This window comes from Sceloporus occidentalis, unplaced genomic scaffold (assembly GCF_023333645.1).
Source record: "Sceloporus occidentalis isolate IW3139 unplaced genomic scaffold, rSceOcc1.0.p SCAF_151, whole genome shotgun sequence".
Classification (NCBI taxonomy): Eukaryota; Metazoa; Chordata; class Lepidosauria; order Squamata; family Phrynosomatidae; genus Sceloporus; species Sceloporus occidentalis.
Window position 1 is genome coordinate 1854539 of NW_028317131.1, and position 24038 is coordinate 1878576.

At 38.0% G+C, this 24038-nt stretch overlaps 1 protein-coding gene across 6 annotated transcripts in view; it reads left to right on the plus strand.

The window, feature by feature from the left end:
• Positions 1-24038, plus strand: part of LOC149280628 (disks large homolog 2-like) — a 522250-nt gene that overhangs the window by 323507 nt on the left and 174705 nt on the right. For all 6 annotated transcript variants that reach the window (XM_089500312.1, XM_089500313.1, XM_089500310.1 and 3 more), the window contains 3 exons: positions 10978-11031; positions 15517-15567; positions 20870-20994. In XM_089500312.1, coding sequence (XP_089356438.1) covers positions 10978-11031; positions 15517-15567; positions 20870-20994 — 230 coding nt within the window. The remainder of the gene's footprint in view (positions 1-10977; positions 11032-15516; positions 15568-20869; positions 20995-24038) is intronic.

Consider the following 24038-nt stretch of genomic DNA (forward strand, 5'->3'; position numbering starts at 1 on the left):
ACTGAATTAACACAGTGATGTGATTGCCATGATCAGATCGCAGCTGTCCACATTTATTGTTACTGTAAGGCAGATGGCTAAAGTCCTTCTTAATCTGCTGGGTTAGATAACAGAGACAGTTAATGCATGTTATGAAATACCAAATTTGTTACCTTTCAGCTGTATGATTGAAACAGGGGATGTTTGTGTTTTGTATCATTGTATCAAATGCATTGTTCCTCATCTACAACTTAATTCTTCTTAGTGTTACCTTTGTTGGTAATATTTGGTAATATTTTATGGTTCTCATCTCTGGTATACAGTCTTTCATTTAATGATTGTCGAACTTTACAAACACAGCCTTCCATATTCCATTCCCAATGTCCAGCATAGTTATCCCATTGCCCTGCTTTTGTGGGCAGTGATGATTATAGGGATCCAATGATCTCCCCCTGACCTGCTCATCCTTTTAAAATCAAAGGAGGCCTGTGCCATTGGAACACAGATCTTCCTTGCTGGTCCCATATGTCCAACTTGTGATCCTCTGTAGCTGATCACCACAAGTTGGCTCTTCGGCAAGACGGGTGGTGGCCACACCTTCAGCTCCACCCACTCCTGCATACAGCTCCACAAATTTTGACACCTGAAATTTTGGGGGCATGGGCGTCTGGAGGGGGCTACTGGAGCAGCAGCAGGGGAGGAAGAGACGGCAGGTTAACAAGACAGAACATGAATCAGCAAAATAAAAGTTTAATTCTATACGCCCTCTGCTTTTAGAGTGACTTGATCTGCTCTCTCACTCTAGCTGGTCTTCTACCTTCCCTCTAGCAGTTGCTCCTTCACAGCCACAGAGTACCAACTGGGCAGAGAGACAGTTGGCAGGCTGTAGACTCAAGGTAGTTTATTTCACAGCTAGGGCAGTTACTACTCCAGCTGTTTACACTACATTTCCCAGTCTGGTATTATTCTTTATTTCTAAAGCGCCAACAGATTCCGCAGCGCTGTACAAGGTGAAAAGGTTACATATAATGACAGGTACAATACAACAATTTACATACAGATACAAGAGGAATTTGGGGAATGTTAAGCATCATGGGAAAGTGAGTACTGAGCAACTAGAGTGACACTGAACATCATGAAACCAAGTGTTTGCAGGTAGATAGGTGAGTTGAGACAGTTTATCTTCTTATAGACCATATTTGATAAAGCCAGTCTCATGGCTAATATTTGACAGACCCCTAGTACAGCTGCCCAGGAGCTGCCACCCCTTTGGACCTGCCTCCCAAGGCCTAGGCAAGAATATGTCACTAGGTGAAGATAGTAACTTTCTAGGACCTAAGGATATTTCTTTTCAGTAGTCACATTCTCATACAATAACTTGTTAAGCCTGATCTCACCCTTTCCAATTCTCCATAGGTCTAGAAAACTATGGTTGGATCCTTAAGAACCTTAATTTTAATTTTCAGAGCATCAATATCTTCTGAACGTCACTCTGGACAAACTATATGTCTCCTTAAACATTATCTTTCCAGATTAGGAGAAAGCCCCTCTCTAGATACAGAAATCGTCGATCAACTCCTAAAGCACTAAGCCAGGGGTGTCCAAGTTGTTTCTGCAGTGGGCCACTTCATCAGAATTGTATACGTGCGCGGGCCGCACTCATTTTTCACTGAGAGAAAATATGGCCTTTAATAAAATATGCAGATTAAAATAAAGTAAATGACACAAAACCTTTACTTTTCCTCTCACTGATTTCTGGGATTTCTGGGCCTACAAATTCAGGATTCTGGATAATTAAAAATAAAATAGTTCTATTTATTTTAGCGATGCACTAAAATGAAAATTCTGGACCAAAACCGAAAATTCAGGGTTCACTTAGCCGAAACTGAAGGTGACCCCCCACACACTTTTAATAAAAGTTACACACCAAAATTGTACAAACAAATTATATATTATGATTGTTAACAGCAATCTCAGGCATACCCAGATTCCAGCATGTACTGGTTGGCTGGGCATTGTATTTTTTGTTCAATTTTAGTGTTAACCACACTTTTATTAAAAGTAACACAACAATATGACTTGGCATGATAGGAGTGTGATTGCTAACAGCAAACACACTCTTTTTATACCCAGGCAACCAGTGAATGCTGGAACCTAGGCATGATGGGACTGTGATTGCTGTTAGCAGATTGCTGTTAGCTGTTAGCAATCACACTCCTATCATCCCAAGTCAGCCAATACGTGCTGGTACAGGGTGGCTGTAAGTGCAGACCCCATACTGCTGGCAGCATCAATATACAAGGGGGGCAGCTAGCCAGGTTTCAGCATGTACTGGCTGACTTGGCATGATAGGAGTGTGATTGCTAACAGCTAACAGCAATCTGCTAACAGACCTCGAGGTGCGGTCCGCGTAAGATCGGCAGCCAGGGCAACCGATCTTACGCGAGCCGCACCTCAAGCCCTGCTACTTACTTGTGGGAGGGTCTTCTGGACTGCACAGAGGAAGCGGAGTTCACGTGACATCCTACTTCCTCTGTGCTTTAGCAGAGGGAGGCCGCGCCCTCTGCTGAAGTCTGTGAGCGGCATCGTGGAGCTGCAGTGCAGGTAAGGGGGTGGGGAGGGTGTTTGAATGAGTGTGTGTGATTGAGGGAATGAATCTGTGAATGAATGATTATATGAATAAATGAGTGTGTGTGATAGCATGGATGTGTAAGTGCTGGAACCTAGGCATGATGGGACTGTGATTGCTGTTAGCAATCACACTCCTATCATGCCAAGTCAGCCAGTACATGCTGAAACCTGGCCAGCTGCCCCCCTTGTGTAGTGATGCTGCCAGCAGTATGGGGTCTGCACTTACAGCCACCCTGTACCAGCATGTACTGGCTGACTTGGCATGATAGGAGTGTGATTGCTAACAGCAATCACAGTCCCATCATGCCTAGGTTCCAGCATTTACTGGATGGATGTGTAAGTGCTGGAACCTAGGCATGATGGGACTGTGACTACTGTTAGCAATCACACTCCTATCATGTCAAGTCAGCCAGTACATGCTAAAACCTAGCTAGCTGCCCCCCTTGTGTAGTGATGCTGCCAGCAGTATGGGGTCTGCACATCACTTACAGCCACCCTGTACCAGCATGTACTGGCTGACTTGGCATGATAGGAGTGTGATTGCTAACAGCAATCACAGCGAACACAGTCCCATCATGCCTAGGTACCAGCATTTACTGGTTGCCTGGGTATGATAGGAGTGTGATTGCTGTTAGCAATCACACTCCTATCATGCCAAGTCATATTGCTAATTTTGTCCAATTGTGTGTTACCTACTTTTATTAAACATGTGAGTTTTTATTATTATTTTTAAAGGTGGGGGTCATTTTCGGTTTTGGCTAAGTGAACCCTGAATGTTTTGGTCCAGAATTTTCATTTTAGTTCATCCCTAGAATAAATCTAGGGAATCCTGAATTTGTAGTCGCAAAACTTTCAAGGCCCAGAAATCAGTGAGAGGAAGAGTAAAGGTTTTGTGTTATTTACTTTATTTTAATCTGCATATTTTATTAAAGGCCATATTTTTTGTCACAGTGAAAAATGAGTGCGGCCCGCGCACGTATACAATTCTGATGAAGTGGCCCACTGCAGAAAAAACTTGGACACCCCTGGATAATGCCCTTTGTACATGCGCCCCTTTTTCTTTGATTTTTTTACAGATATGATTCAATATGTAAATTGAATTTGTGGAATTTGTTGAAAAAAAAATTGTTGGGTAAAAATCATGTTTTTTGGGGGGGGGTGAGGGGGTGGGGGGGCCCTTAACAGATTCTCGCACCCGGGCCCTGAGGCGTCTAGTTACGCCCCTGAAGGCCACATTAGTTTTGGTCTTCCTACATTTAATTTTCCTGGCACTTATATACACACACACATACACATTATATATATATATATATATACACACACACATACTTATTAAATCTAAATTTATATCTATTAAGTTGAAACCCATTGCTTGCTGCAGTAGTTGCCATATCCCAATTTGTTCTAGTTTTCTCTCTTTTCCTTCCACTTTAAGCCCGTTATCCGCTATTCACATTACCTAAATTAAATTACCGTCCAGTGGTTTCACTGATAAATGCCTTTTGACATCGGACTCACAGTCATCACGCTTGCACAGAACACATGGCATTATGATCGTTTCGGTCTCGCTGCTAAGAAATGTTTTCCGTAGCCTTCAGAAATGAATATTCTTTGCGCATAAAATTATCTTTCCTAGAAATGTGTGTGTGTGGGGGGTGCCTCCTAGCCCTTGCGGCAAATAATCATGTTTAGATTTTTAAGATATTTAAGCACCACAAAGGTTTGGAATAGAACAACCTTATATTATATTGCAGCCTTTTGGCAGATGAACAGCATAGAATTGTCTAGTATCCCAGCTGTGTGGAGCATTGATTGCGTCTGCCTAAAGCGGGGATGCTGTCAAGTTGTTCTCCGAGTTGACTCATCTATTGACAAAGAGCTAGGAGCCAGCAGATACCGCTGTGCAGTTCTGATCTCCCAGCTTCCACGTTGCTTCCCATCGTCCAAAACAGCCGGGCAAGCATTCTCTGCAACCAAAGGACTCCTTTCTCAAGATCTGTGAAGGGGGTTCACCTGTATCGTGCCAATGCGTTCACTACGTAAGGAGAAATAAACACTTTAAAAGACCACAGCCTCTGCTGAAGGCAGTGTGGAATACGTGGATGATGTGTGATTCCAACTGTGCCTGTGGTTGGCAAAAGCCACCTCCGGGACTTTATTACAATACCCAACATGTAGCAAATTTGATACCCATGGAATCGCCGCACAACAGGAATAAGTTTGCTGGTCATTGGGGCAGTGTCCAGAAAAACGGTAACCAGTCAATGAAAAAAAACAAAGGATCTGGAAGGGGATGGTGTTCAGAATGTACCTGTTCACAAGGCTGGTTCAGATCACTCCAGGTGAGTATAGATTGTCTACACAGTAATAAATATATTTTTTGATGAAAAGTTACAATGGAACATGGAATTTTTTTTCATTTGTAATGTATGTACATTGCTCGCTTTCTACATATGGTTAGTATGTATTTTTATATTTTTTATAATATTTAGTTATCTTTTGCTTACAATATTATTCTAAAAACTTTGAATTTGATGGCATAAACTGTATTAATTAAACTAAACTAATATTGATAGAAGGGGGAAAAATAGGAAATATTTTGTTGAAAAGAGCCAGCGTGGAACCATTAGAAAGAATCTTTGAAACTTTTTATGGTATATTAAATTAGCAGCCGCTATAATTGTGTTTATGTTCATTTATGTTTTCAATTTATTTCTAGATTAAAAAACTACAATCAAATTAAAATTTAATTTTCAGAGATTGTTGTATAGTATAGACAAAATATAAGTGCTACTTATTTTGCTACATGTAAAAACAAACCTGGCAACTATCAGATCTTAATATTTGTAACTTGACCCAAAGCATGTTCCTATAAAATCACAATTGTTTGACACATACCATAATATGAACATTCTAACCAAAACCCTTTTTAGAATGTTAAAGCAACAATATACTCAATAGAAAAAACATATCCATGCATTAATAACCGAAAAAAATACTTAAAATATTTAACTTAAATACTTAAAATATACCAAACACCTTTAACAAAAGAAAAACTACCATCTATAGATTATAAGGTAGAGAAGACTTTAGAATAATTGTTATTATTCCACAAAATTACCATGTGTAAAGCATTTTACGGACATATTTTCTTTATGCTGGCATGCAAATCCCAATAAATCAAATATGTAATTAAACCAGAGTGAGTTGTGCAGAGTTTGGCCTCTGGTAGATAGAATGGACTCAATTCAGTGACCCGTCAAAAATGTAGACTTTTGCCGATAATGAAGCTTGCACGATAAACCCATACCCACACGTAAGCAAGTCAACTCCCAGGAATCTAATCCAAAAAACTCTCATAATCATACCACAGCATTTCACCACCATGCTTCTAATGCAGGGGTCGACACATTGGGAAGAGCCAGCCCAAAAATGTAGCAGCCATTTTTTTTAAATCATGTTTTTATTTTCATAAATGTAAAGTTTTGCTCATATCCCCCTCTCCCTTCTGTTTAAGGTAATGCTCCACCATAAGTCCTCTTAATATTATACATATACAGCATATCATAATTAAGAAATGTGTCCTATTCTAAAGACAGAGATATCACACAAAATATATGTAATACATAATAGAAAGTTTTTTGTTTTTTTTTGTATAGTATGGCTCAATACACAAAATATTTTGCAAATATTTATTAGATATTTCATAAAGAACTGATAAATGGATTGATGTTTTCAGTAAATTAACAAGCTAATAAACTAAAATATTAAATTATTGGTTAATAAAGTAAATAATTGGAGAAAAATAAAATCAATATTCATTAAATAACGTTAATGCATTTATACATTATTAAAAATAAATGAAGCAACATGAATCTACCTGGAATGGATCTTACTATGACTGTCACTTCTGTTCCGTGTATCCTTGGTTCTTGCACAAGTGACGTGATGCTGCTTAACCCCATGCAGCCTGCATTGTCTCAGGCACCTCATCTCTATATCCCAGGTGCCACTAACCCAAAGGCTCACCCCTGACACACACGCTTACACCCTACGCTGACATCCATGCATGCTACCAGCAAATAACACACACGCTAACACCATACAGTAACACACACACATGCTAACACCATACACTTAATACCACAAGGTTACACATACATGCTAACACCGTACACAAAAATACACTTGCAGTAACAGACCCACTAGCACCACATGCTAATGTACACACATGCTAACACCATACACTAGTGCACACCCTCTATATGCTGACATACACACTAATGCTAAAGCCATATGACAACACCCACACCACCATATCCAAATACATGCATTTATACACATTCACAAACTACCCAACAACATGCAACGTGCTGCTCAGGGGCTAAAACATATTGCAAGAAATTCTGAAAACAGATAATTGCAATCAACTGAGGCCAGTAATTCATATTTATTGTCCATTTTGTTACTTTACAAGTAAAAAAAACATATTACTCAAGTAAAACCACTTGTGTGTTACCAAAGAAAAGACTAGATTACTGCTCCTGCAGATATTGTGTCCTTAGAGAAGCAGACAGAATCTAATGAGATTACTTAACCAAATACTGGGCTGTTTGTTAAATGCTTTCATTACAAAAACAACAAAAAAAGGAGCCCTAGTCAATTGTAAAAAAAAATTTTTTAAATGCAGATGATTCTCCGTTTAGACATTCTTATGCTTGATACCAAGTCTTTATTTTTTTAATGGTAGATCTACAGATCTCATTAAAATGCCCCTGGAACTCCAATTAGTTACTTTGTAACACAAAACATAACTTCAGAAAATAAGATAGAAAAATGAAGTAGAGAGCTCAGTTTAGAGTTTGTCATTTTTGAAAGGCCTATATTTGTTGCAGTGTATTGTTTGAAAAGATTAAAGGGTTAAACAATAGACAATTTGTCACGGCCTTCTTTGCCCTTATTCATTACAGGACATGGAGACAAAAAGAAAAATTAGCTATAGGAATTCTTAATGTATTAATATAATAATAATACTAAAAGCCATGTTGGTCACAGTTCCCCTTTTAAGGCTGATTTCTGTTTACGAAAATTTTCAGAAATGCCAATTCCACGATTATGTAACTCTTAATTAAAGCTGTTTGCAATTACAAAAAAATTACGCACATATATTATCGTGCGATTATGTTTTTACTGTTCCACGCTCTGATTTTTGGAAAGCCCCGATCATCTAAAAGACAAGGAAATGGGCTTCTTTGACAAATGTTTAGTTATAATGGCCATTTCTGCTATAAAAAAAACACAGAATATAATTATTGTTCGTTATTCTCTATAGCTATTTATTTGGCAAAATAAAAATATAAGTATGCGTGATTTGTATTTTTCTACAGTTTTTTGGATATTAAGAAGGGAAACATGAGTTTAGATTTTACAAAAATAAGCCCATTAGAAACGTGCAGAATACTCTTCCATTGCAATTTGTGTTATTTGTAGCCCGATAAAAAAAGCAACCAAGTATTGTAAAATTCCAAATGGGTGATCATAGAAACATAATTTGACAGAACATAAGAATCTTTCACTGCGTTTTATTGACGCCAAGACTCAAAATATATTTAACAAAATGCAAAGTGAGTGAAGAAAAATCTAAACCAAATCCATTTTTATTGTGACCGTCCTTTGCCTTCAAAACAGCATCAATTCTTCTAGGTGCACTCGCACACAGTTTAAGAAACCAGGTTGTTCTAAACATCTTGGAGAACTAACCGCTGTTCTTCTGTGGATTAAGGCAGTCTCAGTCACGTCTCTCTCTTCATGTAACCTCAAACTCAATGATGTTGAGTTCAGGGCTCTGTGGAGTCCGTACCATCATGTCCAGTATTTCTTGTTCTTCGTGATGCTGAAGTTACTTCTTAATAAACTTTGGCTGTATGTTTGGGGGCAGTCAGATGCCTCCTTGATGGTTCTGCATGATGGATAATTATCTGCCTGTACTTCTCAGCACTGAGGAGACCATGAATTCCGCCTGAATCCCCAACTCCATTGGCAAGAAATACAGCGCCAAACCTGCAAGGAACCTTTACCATGCGTCACCGTTGCCTGCAAACACTTTCTTGTACCTCTTTTCAGCCGTTTCGGTGAACAAACTGCCTTATGCTACATCCAAATATTTAAAATTTTGACTCATCAGTCCAGGGCACCTGCTGCTATTTTTTTCACCCCAGTTCCTGTGTTGTCATTAATAGTGGAGTCGCTTGGCCTTGTTTTCACAACAGAGTTATAGCTTTTTGGCCACACGTCTTCCATGAAGACCACCTCTGATGAGACTTCTCTGGACAGTAGATGAGTGTACCAGGGTCACACTATTTTCTGCCAATGCTAAGCTATCGGTACTACTAGACATCTTATGATTGCGAAGGGAACTAAGCATGATATGTCTTTAATCTGCCGCATTAAGTTTCCTTAACCAACCACGGTGTCGATGATCCTCAACATTGCCCATTTCTTTGTGCTTCTTCAAAAGCGATTGGAAAGCAGTGTAACTACCTTGTGTCTTGTTGCTGTGCTCAGTATTGTGAGTTTGGCTGTTCCTCACCCGGCTTTCTTCCTCCTATGTTTTGAAGGCAGACAATGTTCACACCAAATATTGATTGGATTTAGATTTTTCTTCTGTTCACTCACTTTGCATTTTGTGAAATGATAGAAAAAAAACTATTAATATGTCTATTTTTCAAAGCATTGTTAATTTTTTCACACCTGACTAAATCGTTTGCACAGTACTGTATTACCGTATTTGCTCGATTATAAGACAACCCTGATTAGAAGATGACCCACCCAAAATCTGAATATTAATTTATGAAAAAAAGAAAAAGCCTGAATATAAGACGACCCTATAGGAAAAAAGTTTTACCAGTAAATGTTAATTCATGTAAACTATCTGAACTATTTTTTTTTTTTTAATAAAAGCTATGATTGAGAAAAATATTTTCTTTTTATTTCCTTTTTCCCAACCTGCCCCACCAGTTATGCACATCTGCCCCCAGGCTTGCCACTCTGCCCCAGAAATGCCTCATACCCCCTATATGCCACTGTGCCCCATGATATGCTTTTTAACCCCCTATGTGCCACTCTGCCTACAGAAATGCCTTATGCCCCCCATTTAACACTCCCTGCCCCTCCCTCCTCCAAACTTACCGGTGCTTCTGAGTCCCCGGTGTGTAGTCCGGGCAGCGTGTAGACGTGCGCGCGATTCGGGTAGACAACTTCCGCTGCAGCCGGAAGGAGGTGCAGTTAGCAGCCGGGGGTTGTCTGCATCCATCGCGCAGACCTTCCCCGGCTGTCAGTGAGAATTCCCTGCACCGGAACTCTCGTCACTGACAGCCGGGGAAGGTCTGCGCGATGGACGCAGACAACCCCCGCTGCTAACTGCACCTCCTTCCGGCTGCAGCGGAGGTTGTCTACGCGAATCGTGTAGCGCTCTACACGCTGCCCCGGCTTCACACCAGGGACTCAGAAGCACCGGTAAGTTGGGGGGGGGCCTAACACAGGAGGATCCAGGTCCCCTGCAGCGCTGTGGGGGATCTGGATCTTAGTCTCATAGTCAGACTTATTTGAGGTCTAATTATAAAACGACCCGATTATAAGACGAGGGGTATTTTTCATTTGCTCTGAAAAAAAACCATGTCTTATAATTGAGCAAATACGGTATATATATATATATATACACATGTACTTCCACTAGGAAAATGTAAAAAAAAGAAATTATTAAATAAAAAATCTGTTTTATCGTGTATCATTAAAGATGCAACAATCTGACTATGCCAGATTAAGCAAAATACAAAAGAGAAGCATATTTCAGAGGAAGAGAAACATGAATACAATAGCTCAAAGTCTAAATTAGGCAAATCAAAAACAATGGAGCGTTAAAACAAAAAAAATTGAAAGCTCGTCAATGTTTTAAAACCTTATTTTTGAGAAAAAGTTATGTTGGAAATGTTTAAATTCACTTATGGCTGTAAGAACGAAGGGTGAGAGAAACCAGAATTTGGTGCGCGTATTAATAAACATGATGTTATATCTGTAAGTGGAACCCCCACCATTTTTGTTACTGGCATCGGATTAAAATATATATATAAATTGCACTAAAAAAATGAAAATAAATAAAAAAAAACAAAACAGTTCTACAAATCAGATGAAACCACATATTTGTCGGTGTTAATCTACATCAGTGTATGCACTACTGGGTTTTATGCTCAAGGTGAAAATATTGTTTAATACACAGCAGTGGACCTCTCGATGTACAGCAATGTTTTGCAGTTCTTACTTATTAATTCTAGACTTGTTTAATGTGATATTCTGTTTTATTTTTTCCAGGCTAGTCCCGCACCAATAATTGTGAATACAGATACTCTGGATACTATTCCTTATGTCAGCTACACCCCATTTCATGAAAATGCAGTAAGTAATATTACGCTGTACGGTTAATAATTTTCAAACATTTTTGTCTATTTTCTGGATTTTGTTTATAGATTTGTAAAAACCAAAACCTAAGCTGGTACTCAAAACTAAAATATTTTATTTCCAATAATATATTTGGCTGCACATAAAATTATCCTGAACATAGTTTGGAAATTTCTAGAGTTTTCTGCCTCTTGGGTTCATACAGAAGCTGGAATGGGTGGAGCCATAAAGAGGGGCGGGGTCAGCATAGGTCAGATAATGAAGGCAAGAATCTTCAGAACACGGAGGAGGGCAGCTGCAGGGCTGCAGCTTCTATCTCTGAGTACCTTAGTATGCATTGTTCTTTAGTGGGGTAATCAGGGACAGGAACGTGTCCCTTTCGATCTACACAGTCATTTGTTTAGATATTTATAGAAATTCAGAATTTTAACATGATTTACCTTTTTTTATTTTTTTTATGTATCAGCTGTGGTAATTTACTTCACTGAAATATTACCAAACATGGTAATAGTTATAGTTTGCTATACATTAGTCAAAGCAAACCTTTAAATGTATAATTAAAATTAGTTTTATAGTCTAAACACTGTACATTTTTTTTTTTTTGGAAAACATTTTGTCAAATAAAGTTTAACCTTTTGGCATTCACAATAAAATTTGATTAGAAGTAATGCCGTTTTTAGTGTGTATTTACTGCTTGTTAATTAGCCTAGGAGCTAAAAGTTAAGGAATCTTTCTAAACAAATCAATTATAATGGTTTGACCGAACTATATTATTGTTGTATAGCTGCATAAGATATTGTTATCAGGCCAGGGTTGGCTATGGAACGGGTTTAATTGGAGTATCGCCTACATCCGATTTTGCCCTGCTCGCTCTCCTAAGCTTTGACTTGACATGTGAAGTATCAGCGTCATTTTAGACACCTCGATGGGGACTATAAATATGGCTGCCAAAAGCAATACCCACATTCGTCTCCATTCTTCGACAGAATCCTGTTTGATGTCATACTTGGCCAGCCATATGTAAAGTTTTTAATCTTTTTACTGTCTGTAACAAACAGCATAAAGATGAAGGTTGGAATGTTTTAGTTAACATTGTGTTTGACCCATACATTTGCTATCAAAATGGTGATTTACCGTATTGGCTCGGATATAGGCCGCCCCCGTATATAGGCCGCACCCTAAAAGTTTGGTGCTTTTTTAAAGAAAAAGTTTTTTTCTTTAAAAAAGCACCAAAAAAACATGCTGCCGCTCTGTCTCCCCCCCCCCCCCGAGATATGCTGCCACTGTCCTCCCCCCCTTGGATCAAGAAGCTCTAAAATAGTAAATAGTATGTTCTGCTTTTTACCCCTTTTGAAGGCACCCATTGTATTTGATGAAACCCCTTCTCTTGGCAGTGAATTCCATACCTTTATTGCCCTCTCTGTAAAGAATCTCTTCCTTCGTCTATGAAATCCCCGCTCTTCCTGCCTCTTGTTCTTTGCACATTTCGGTTAATGAACAGGTCACTGGAGAGCTTTTTATATCGGCCCCGCACATATTTATTAGTAGTTTGTATCACATACCACACAATGACCTTTACCATGTATTGTCAAGATTCTAATATCTTTTCTGCCAAGCAACTTATATCCAAATACTACAAAGTTGTGTAAATGAAGCTGTCGATTGTGTAGCGCCTCATTAAATTTATTCAAGAGCTGCTGAGTATCAATCATCCCGCATATAGCATGGCAGAGCAGCTCTGCCGATTCGTGAAACAGCTTATTAGTGCTGGGATACGCCAGAACTGAACCGTGTTAGGTGTTACAATGTCAGCTAACTGGGCGAATGCCCTGGCTCGTTAAATGTTACTTTTCATGGTCTGCTTAAATAATTGTACATTGTCCCATTTAAGCCGTTGTCAAGTAAGGCATCTTGACACTTGTCATAAGGCCCACCTGGTGAGTTATTGATGTACACCTAAGGTTCATTTAAAGAAAAGTGAACAGAATGGGAACGTTGGATTCATTTTCAGTGACTCTAATAATTAGACAGACTTTTTTTGCCTGGGGATGTAATGCATATCTGAGACGTCCAACTGTCTGTCATAAGGATAAGCGTGTGCCACGGGAGGATTTCGTGTGGCATATCAGTCGCCAGAGAATCTAACTTGATTATGCAATTATTTTTTTTTTCTAGTAGTTCCAATCCTAATTGTGCTTTATCTTTACAAAATGCCCTATTGTGCATTTATTTTGTGACAATTTCATATTGTATCATGGGAGGATCTTGGCTAAGTCAACGATACTCGTGAGGGCAAAAACAGATTCAGACTTTGTCTGCTTGCTTTAATTATGTACCTAATGAATTACATTTCAAAGAGCAGTACATTTGCCACCCCCGTTTGATTATACTGGCAGCATGAAGAATGAGTTTTAATAGCGCCATTTTCTATCAGTGAGCTTGAGGTTTGCTGCCCCTTAAAACCCCTATGGATTGTGACAAATGTATTTACATCTAAGCATATTGGGCCTACGACCCCACTCCGAGAAGGTCAACAGGTACCATGCCATAAATGAGCATTGACCTCTTGCCACTCTGTCCCTCAAAGGCCAGTGTTTTGCACAATTTTCAGTAGCCATAGTGCAAAAGTGGAATTATATGAGGCACAGATCAGTCTCACTCATGAAGAAACTCACCCTCACCCTTTTTTTCTTTCTTTGGGGAGCAGCCTGAGGTCAGACCTCGAACACCACCAACCAGTGAGACCGTAAATCTATGGATAATTATAATTCCATAACTGTTTCAAGTAGGAATGAGCTGAATACAAGTATTTTTCTAGATGAAGGTTGGATAAGTAGCCCAGCAGCACTACTAATTGGACAACCCTTGGAAATCAGAAAATTTCAACCCAATCACCAGTTTGGGTCATGTATGTCATACAGATCAACAACCCTGGTCTAAGATGTGTTGGCTGCAGACCATGTTCCGGTCCACTTTTCTCTCGTTCTGAAATAATGAGTCAAAAAGACGCTACCCATGGTGGTCAAGATCTACGTCACCCACATTTTGTAATTGGCTTATGTGGAACAGACACCAAGATTTATGATAATTTAAAGTCACATGTTGGCTTTCTCTGTATTACAAATACATTAAAGTGCCTGGATCATATTTATGTATAGCAATACACTTTATTGGAACGTTCCGTTAAAAATTAATTATGGCTTAATTGCATTAAGCAATGTGATATCTTCCCTGCAGTTATGCATTTTATTGAATGCGGTTGTAATCTTCAAATACAGAAATCAGCAATTTTTGAGAATTAATCTCCTGTGGGAAAGTTAATTTTAATATCCAGCACTTTTGTGATTGTTTTAAAGTTTATGCATAATTCTAAATATCATTGTCATCTCTTAAATCAGTGTTTGTATGCTCATAATACTATTTTTAGGACAGCACCCTTGCTTTATTGGCCCGCTCACCAGGGGTGCCTGCTGGATCTTTAACACTTAATTTAGGGTGCGTAACTTTTCATTGTGACCCGCTCTGGATTTGCCAGACAGTCTCGGTTGTCCCATGATTTGCTCTGTTTATTGGAACTGCTTGTAGCTTAGAAAGAAAGACACAAGGTATTCTATTGGTGGACAGTCCCATGATATCACAACACCACCTATATATAGTGGGTAGCATTATGTGTGACGTGTGAGGTCATGCGTGACGTAACATACACGATTGTCCCACAATGGCACACCAATATAATTTAGGTGATGGCGATTTTATAACGATGTTGACTAGGATTAATAGCCTCTATCACAGGGTTATTTTTAAAATGTAATTTGCCTTCAGTTTAACAAGGCTTCAGTGGACTCTGAGGACTAATAGTAACTAGAGAAAAAGTTTCCCTTAATGGACATCCAGTGACCCAACTTACCCCACCACGGCCAATTTGAGTCTACAGGAATAATGGTTGGGAGCAAAACTTAAAGGGACACTCCAGCCATCCTATTCACTTTAATGCACATGATAGCTAAGTAATGTGTGTGAATGCGTGTGTGAATGCGTGTGTGAATGCGTGTGTGAATGCGTGTGTGAATGCGTGTGTGTCCCACCTGTTCTGCAGAATTCCCCCCTTTCACAGACATAACCTGGACAATTGTTTATAGACATCCCTTTTGGTGTTGTTTTTACTTTTTGTTCAAAATAAAATGTTAACTTTTCTATTATTGATATTTGTGTTCTGTTATATGACTGAAAATTCTGAACTTTGAACATTATTAACAAAAGAAAACCTTGAAATCCCAAGGTTAATGGAATGGCGTAGTAAGAATTTTTACTTCTTTTAGTTTTCTTCAGTGATAGAACATTGTATTTTATTTATTATGTTTACTTATCTCAGTTTTGTAAAAATATGGCTCAAAATATTAGTTTTCCTCTCTGTGGAAATGTATATGCTAATAGAATTATGTTTGTTTCTAGATCAACGGTTCAGAGATTGAATATGAATTTGAAGAAATTACATTGGAGCGGGTAAGTTTAAGTAAAGTAATGAGGTTTTGATACATTGTTAAATTTTTTTATTTTTTTTTTACATAAGTTGATTTCTTAACTTTTAGTGTCCATGTTTGTTGATTGAGAATACAGAATTATTTTTCTATAGGTGGGATATTTTGCGAGATATATGTTAAGTGCAAAGTTTACTGAGTATATACAGTATATTTGTGTTGAGTGGAAAATTAATTGATTAATATCACCGTTTTACAGGTTGAGTTACTGTTGCAGATGAAAGCAGGAAAGCTTTCAGACACTTACTTGATGTTGACTTATCTGGAAATTTTCCCAGCTATGTCCACATGAATAAAGACGGGAGTTTCTTTGCGTCTCTAGGATATTGAGATATATGAAAAAGAAATCGGGAGCTCAATGTTAGGAGCAGAGATAGCGAGGCGACATGAGTAGATGGCCAGATGATGACTTCTGTTTTTTCTGATCAATTAGTATTGATCATATGCATTATTTGAGTGCATCTTGGCTATGGCTTCTGGCAGTGGCAAATAACAACGGGGCAAAAGTGGCACTAACACAGCAGCAAGTTGCTGTTATGTCATTTATAGATTTGTCTGCACAGCATACACAGTGGTTGATGTGAAGGCTGAGGTGCGTCTCATATGGGGCCATTTGGTCCATGGTGTCCGTCTCTTCCAGCAGGGGTATTTGCAGTGACGTTGACAGACTCCATTACTGGAATATGGTCAGTAATGGCAGAGGGGGCATCTTTCTTCCTTTAGTGAGACAGGCCTCATTTAGTTAGTGAGTAGGAGAGGGGACACTACATGACTTGCTGCTTGTAAAGAAAAGGCAAGGCTCAGAGTTAATGCCAGGATCCCCCAACCAGCAGCCTGCGGTCACAGAAGCAGAGATACTCTTTATAGTAAAGGGTGATGGATCTATGTGCATGGATGTCAGTATGCGGTGTTGTCTCTCAAATGGAGTCATAGCTCTGAGTTTGAGTGAGTGTGAAAACATTTTGCCTTTGTGTATACCAGCGAACCACCATAAAAAAAAGCAGTAATTCAGTTTCTGTGACATCCATCTAAAGATTACTCTTCATGCTCTGATTTGGTTGTATCTGGACATTCACTTAGCTGTGAAACAGGGTCCCACCAAAATTGTCATTTTTTAGAAAATGTTATCTTTAGCTTAGAAGCTTTTTAGAATACTGAAAAATAATAAAGGCTTTCCTAATAATATTTCCAAAAACAAATTCAATTAATCCTCCTTGCCTTCTAAAAATGAAATGTTAGTCTAAATAATCATATTTTGATGACACAATCCAGTTGCAGTCTCAAAAATGCCCACAATCCCATCCAGCACACGGACATAACATCAATGACTACTGAATTATTGTTATCCTTTGGACGCTGAGATTAGAAAGTATCTGACTTCCTCGTAACTTTAATTATCTGTAGGTTTCTGGATATAAGTGAAAATCTATAAGTAGTCATTTAGGATGAAAATACGTCTTTTTTTTTTTTTTTTTTTTTTTTTTAATGTGCTTAATCTCTGACTTAGAACATTAATAATTATCGCAATCAGGGCCGGCCTTTGGGGTGTGCCTATTGTCATAATTTTCAGGCTTTTCCCCGCAGAGCTGCCCTAATCTCCCACTTTTACTGGCAGTGGGGATCACGGGACAGTTAGAAAGATCCCCACCATCCTCCATACTGTGACTAGATAGAAGTCTGTGTGGCCACCTTGCTATCCACCGACGCTGAGGTGGCCAGAAGGGCAAGATAGGCAGATGGTCCATCTAACCACCCCATGACCACAGCCTATCCCACCCGGGCAAAGGTCTGTAATTTTCCTCCATGGCAATATGTATTTCACTTATACACTTAGGATTTGAGATGCTATGTTACTTCTTTAAACACATTGTTCCAACACCGTATTCTTTCAGATTCTATAAGTCAAAAAGTGTTTTATTTCCAATACAAAACAATGTTTTTATTTGTGTGTCATTAGAAATTGCATCCTTGCAGCATTAAAACTCATTAGGGGCGCATTCAGCACCAAATCATATCGAAGCGATTCACAGGAGAGTTGTTTAAAAGCTGCGAGATATTTCACGCATAACCATAAAATCCCACAAGCCCGACTTGGTTTATCTTCCGCTTAAAATGAACCCACACTAAATCACTTTCATAATTCATTTTAACATCTTCATTACGTGGAATTTATATTTCTAATGTCTGTAATCTATGTTACTCATTAAGAATCAATAGTATATAATAATAATGGAGCGGGCTTGATTTCAAGCATTTACACTGTGTATAAGGAACCATTCTAGGGCAAATTGGTAAAAGTAAAGCATCAGCACAAACATTCCAGTTGCTATAGTGATTGCAATGCTTTGCACCAGAATAATGTTTTTAACGTTGCCCCAAAAACCACTAGTATCAGAGGAATAAGCTTTGCATTAAAAGGACAGTATACTGCAAACTGGACCTTTTTCTCTAAGATTTACCTAATGGTTCCTTCATGTAATCTTTTTGGGGTTTTTTGACATATGACATAGCTGGGGAGTAACAGACGTGGATAGCCCTGGATGACATTTTGATCAAACGGTCAAAAAATCTTTCCATGTTCACTTTGCACTAAATTAATGAGCTCAGGCATCAGATCCTGGCAATCTCAATTATAGATACAATGGACCATGGCGATAGACCAAAGAGAAATCTTTGCCATATGTAGAACATCTCACCCAGTTCTCTCACTCCTTAAACAGATTGAGAAATCCTAGAGGATGCAAAAGCCTCTTTGGCACCCACCTCCTGAGTGTAGCAACTCCTAGATTTGACAAGGAAAGGGGCAGAAGGGTATTTATCCAGCGGCCAAGTATCTCCAAGAAGTAATAGTCCAATTGTAGTGCTTCTGGAAACGGATTGATTTAGATTGGAATAATCACTAATGCAGGAGCTTTGGAAATATCCCCTGAAACGTCCAAAAAAATGTTTATTTATAAAACAAAAAATCAGAAGATGCAATTGAAGGCGGGAGTTGAAATTGACTATATCTACAGATTCTAAGGCAGACCCCTGAATGCTGCTTAGACAATCATTCAAGTCTTTAAAACTAGACAGAGCTGACATTTGGTATGTTATTTGATTATAATTCTTTCAGATTCTCAAGTTTTATTATTTAGTTAATTTTAAGGTTATTTTAATACTCCCTTAATGTTTCCTGATCTTACGCAGTGTTTGTTCAGCTGTAATTTTAAAATGATTTATCGTTTTTATGGAAATGTTATGGACTTTTGGTAAACTCCCATCTACACAAATGTATCTGCAACCTCACACCACCAACCCCTCTTTGCTTCCTCCATTGCTGGTCTCTAATGTCACTATGCATAATGAGGGGCCATCCTTAGTGAGCCTCTCAGCTTCTTGAGGGTCTTCTGATGGCCCAGCTTTACAAAACATGAAGCAAAAGCAGACAACTGTTTTTGGAACAGTTTGGACAGTCAAAAGAACTAGGAACATCGTTTCTAATGTTGGATTAGAAATTCAGAACAGTAGTTGGACCAGAACCTTTAAGTATGCATCAAGCAGGGCCAGCTTAGTTTCACTCGTTGTAGATCCAAAGTGAGATGGTCCTTCTTGATACATAGTGAGAAACGTTCAGCTGCCCTGCTAACTCCTATAGTAGTGTACTATAGTTTGCATACTCTCCATGGAGAATAAAAATATAAAACAATAAGTGAATTGTAAAAAAAAAAAAAGAGAGACACTTAAAGTATGTGCAGAACTTACATTGTAAACAGATTGATCACCATAACTAATATGGGGCCCCTAAATTCATTTAAATCAGGGCCCATAGAAACTGAGACACCTCTTCTCCCTGGTATTTAACCGAGACAATAACCACAGAAGCTTAAAGTATGTGCAGAACTTACATTGTAAACAGATTGATCACCATAACTAATATGGGGCCCCTAAATTCATTTAAATCAGGGCCCATAGAAACTGAGACACCTCTTCTCCCTGGTATTTAACCGAGACAATAACCACAGAAGCTTAAAGTATGTGCAGAACTTACATTATTGTATAAAAATGTTTCATTTCAAGGCAAATATACATCTACGCCATGCTAATATTACCAGGGCCTTTTAAAAGCATCCCAGACTTTTCAACAGTTAAAAAAAATTTAAAATTATTTATTTATTTCTTTTTTTAACACTGGGCACAGTTTATCCTTTTTTTTTTCTTCAGGGAAATCATTAAGTATCATTTACCCAGCTGGCAATTAGGAAATGTGCCCAGTAAATAGGTTATTGTATTTTAAATAATGGACCCCATAAGCACCCGCTAATGAAAAACCCCGGCTTTACTTTAATAGCAACGTCTGCAGCTACAAAAAAAAAAAAAAAAAAAAAAAAAAGGACAGATTTATCGATTGATTCTTAACAAAATAAACAGAACTTGGAAAATATCACTATCAGTAGTTTTTACTTTGTTTGCCAAAATCAACTGTTTCAATTTCGGTAGACGTCGCTCCCATCCATTCTCGGCAAAAATCAATGCCGTGGGATTATTTGTTTTGTTAAAGGAGAATTTAGAACAAAAATGATGTGGCCATTGAGATTGATTTACAGAATTGCATCTCCCTGTCCACTTAAGGAAGACAAATGAAGCTTTATTTGGGGTCATTTATTTAAAAACCAGGGTAAAAATAAACCTGAAATATGGATTTTCAGTTCCCTTTGTCCTTATAGACAAGTCTTATCTATAAACCATTGAAAGCATAAATCAGACGATCCAATGTAGTCCTGCATCATGAAAATTCATATACTAAGTTATTTTACTAGCTTATTCTTTTATAAACATAAATGTGGCCCATTTTTTTAAAACAGGGAAGGGGGGTTCAGATTGGAGGAGAGAAAGGATTATAAAAGAAATAATCCATTATCTACTAGTTATGGCTGTACACCATAGGCCGTACGTCTGGCTTTGGCTGATGGGGTAAGTACAGCCAAGTGGGCCGGGTAAGATTGTGGCACTTACAAAAACACAAAATACTAGAAATATGTATTTTTTGACCCAAGAAATTCTTTGCGATTATGGCGTTGAGTGTTATTGTACCCATTGACATCATACAGCCCAGTACTGGATCCCAACTGGTTTTAGAAATCATTGTTTTTATACATTTGATTATTGGCATCTCAAATAGAAATTTTTAAGAAATAAATTCTTAAAATACTGGTAAATCCATCTTTTAAAGTAATGGACGATATATCAGTAGTTTCTTTTTTTTTTTTTCTTTTCTTATTTCACAGGGTAATTCAGGATTGGGATTTAGTATCGCCGGCGGCATAGATAACCCGCATGTCGGCGATGACCCAGGGATATTCATTACAAAGATTATCCCCGGCGGAGCAGCAGCTGAAGATGGGAGACTCAGGTAAAGTGACCGCCTACACAAAATAGTCAAAGTCCATATTAACCCGACTTGTTTTCTTTTAGTGGCCACATAACAGAAATTACAGCTTGTTCTTATGGATAGGATCATGACACAATGTATCACATGTCAATAATGTATTTCTATTGAGATTTAGAATTTTGCTACAGAATTTCTCTAGTTGGTGACATAATACCTACAAAGGAACGCAAAAGGTAGGAACTCAGGTTACAGAGACACAATTTCATATACAGCACCCCACCCCCATACAATAAAAAAAATAACTTAAAAAACATATATATATTTTATTGTATATGATTTTCTAAGTAACAGGCATAAGACTCTCCACCCTGCACCTGGTAATTGCCGGCCAAGATAAGATCCTAGGATCAAGATGACTTGTTCTCGGTGGTTCCTTCTCCATGGTTATGTTAACCAAGAGTTAACATAAATGTAGCTTATTCATTAAAGCAGGAGTTTGGTTTTAAGTTATAAATTTCATAATGCATTATAAAAGATCAACTCGGACAGCCTTACCCCAGAATGATGGATGGGTTGAGCTGGCCCTTTACAGTGCATGGTTCAATAACTAAGCTGATCTTTAAGAAACTTGATTTATTATGCATGATCCAGGGCCAGCTCAGCTCTTCTTGCTGGAGGAACTAACTGATCCTTCACAACGCATAGAGGTATCTGGGAGATGAAACCCTAACTCTTCTGCAAAATCCCCATTTAGTGAATAAACTCCAATAGGAAAATGAAGATGTATGTTTTTTTTCCCCCCTGTTTTTAGGCTTCAAAGTTTAATTCTCATACTTTTTTTATCTTTTAAATTATCAGATGTGCATTTCTTTATCAAAGTTACTAATGAATATCTAGCAATTGACACTAATGTATGAAGAATGCAAATTATTGTTATTTGTTTTAAAAATCTGTTATGTGCATTTATTCTGCCAAGAAAATAAATTCAGGCTAGGTAATTGCATTCAATGCCACACGGGCACCTCATTTTCTTTTTTTTTTTTTTTTTCTTCTGATAAAATAAATTTACAATCCGTATAACCAGCGTTTCAGCATTTGGACGCTGTTTAGATACATTTCAGTGATTATTCTTAAGGCTTAAATTATTTTGTTCTCAGAAATGAATAAAAGATGTAATTCGTATCTGTTTACGAAAGCGAGAGAGGGGACACGGCCGAGATTTGACGAGATTTACTATGTAAATTCACTTCAAAAGAAAACATAGCCATTAAGAACCTGAAATCTAGTATTTATTGTTATATCATTTAATTACATCTCCATGAAAGAGAACACGATACCCGAGTAACATAAAACGATGTAAACGTAGAATATACAAAACTCCATTCTTGTGCCAGAAGGACAGTTATCTAATGCAGAGTTAAAAATGTTGTTTGTGATCCCATCACATAACCGGACCATAATTAACCTGGCTGTTTCTTTATGATAGCCGGAGAAAAAGCGTTACTACATTTACAATTATTATTTCATATGATGTCACTCTTAATGCATAGAACTAGAATTAGCATAACATTCGAAGTAGTCCGTAAAAAGAGTCTACAGGGTTCTCAGCCGCCTATTTCTAATATGCTAATTAAAATACAAGGTTATTAGAAATCTGCCGGCAGATCGGCCCCATTCGGCCCCCGTCTAGTCTGCCCGTTTCTCCTGCTGTAAAGACTCAAACCTTAATCAGTCGTTAGTCTCGTCGTAGATCCAGGAGCCGTACGCCTGTCCCATGCATCTTTAAATCCCTCTAGACTTGTGGCTTTTAGACCAAAGATGAGAACTATTAGACTACTTATCGACCTTGACAGGACTAACTACAAAAAGTCCATGTCATTAGTGGTCTAGCTTTGGGCTCCTACAGATTTCAGGCTTTAAGTGAAAATTAAAGGTTCAACATTTGGTTGTCACAAATTTAGATTCAAGAATTCATATTCCATATTGTTTCTCTAGAACAGAAGAGAAGGGCAACCGCTAAATGGCTTCATACAGTAATATTTAACTTGAACGCTAGAATGTGTCATGTCTATGGGATACATTTATATATAATATATATATAATATATATTTTTTTATTATTATTATTATTTATTTTTTTTGATTCATAAGGGCACAAAACCCCCCCCAAAAAAGTAAACAGATGCTCCACTTACAACAGTGCATACTCATTTTGGAATCATCAACATCAGCTGCGTCTGGAGTCTGAGAGCCACGTCTTCATCATACATCACTGTCATGTGGAGAACTTTCCTCAGTGATTCAGTCCAATAACTCAAATTCTTTGACAAGCCAAATAGTTTTATGAACTGGAAACATTTTAACCAATTTGTACCGAAATTATCATTTTTTTTAAATTAATGTATCACTTGTCAAAAAAAGCTGCACGTTTATGGGGAGTCTATTCACAAAGACACTCGCATGTCCTCGCCTGAAATGTCTGCTTTTTTATTTATTTATTTAACTAACTAAGGGTAGGGGGTGGCTCGCACCTCCAGAAAATTGGAATTTGAATATAGTTCTAAACAGTATTTGCTACTTGCAAGTAGCTCAAGGGTTAATTAAGTTTGGTATTTTCAACACACATCAACTTGACTCTCCAGAAGGGTGGGGGCTTTTATTTTTAAACTTTACCCCCTAATACCACAAGGTAGGTCTGGAGGGAACAGGAAGGGCACAGGATGGGCTCCATGTCCCTCTGAAGGAATTTTTTGGAGGCTTTTAATCCTCCTTGCCTCAGTAGGCAAGGGATGGGGGAAATCACACTGGGAATAAGATGGGGTAAGGGGGAGTCACTTTTGCATTTTTAACCGCCCCAATCCCCCTGAGCAAACGAAAAGGTTGAGGTGTGTATATATATATATATGTCACTTTTTTAAAATAAATGTACTTAAAGCTTAAAATTTTGTCCTATGTTACAACATTCAAGGTGCTACTAGTAGAAAACTGAAGTTCTGTCAAAAATATATATATATATATATTTTTTTTTTTCTTCATGGTAAAGTGAAAGGGAGAAATATTTACCCA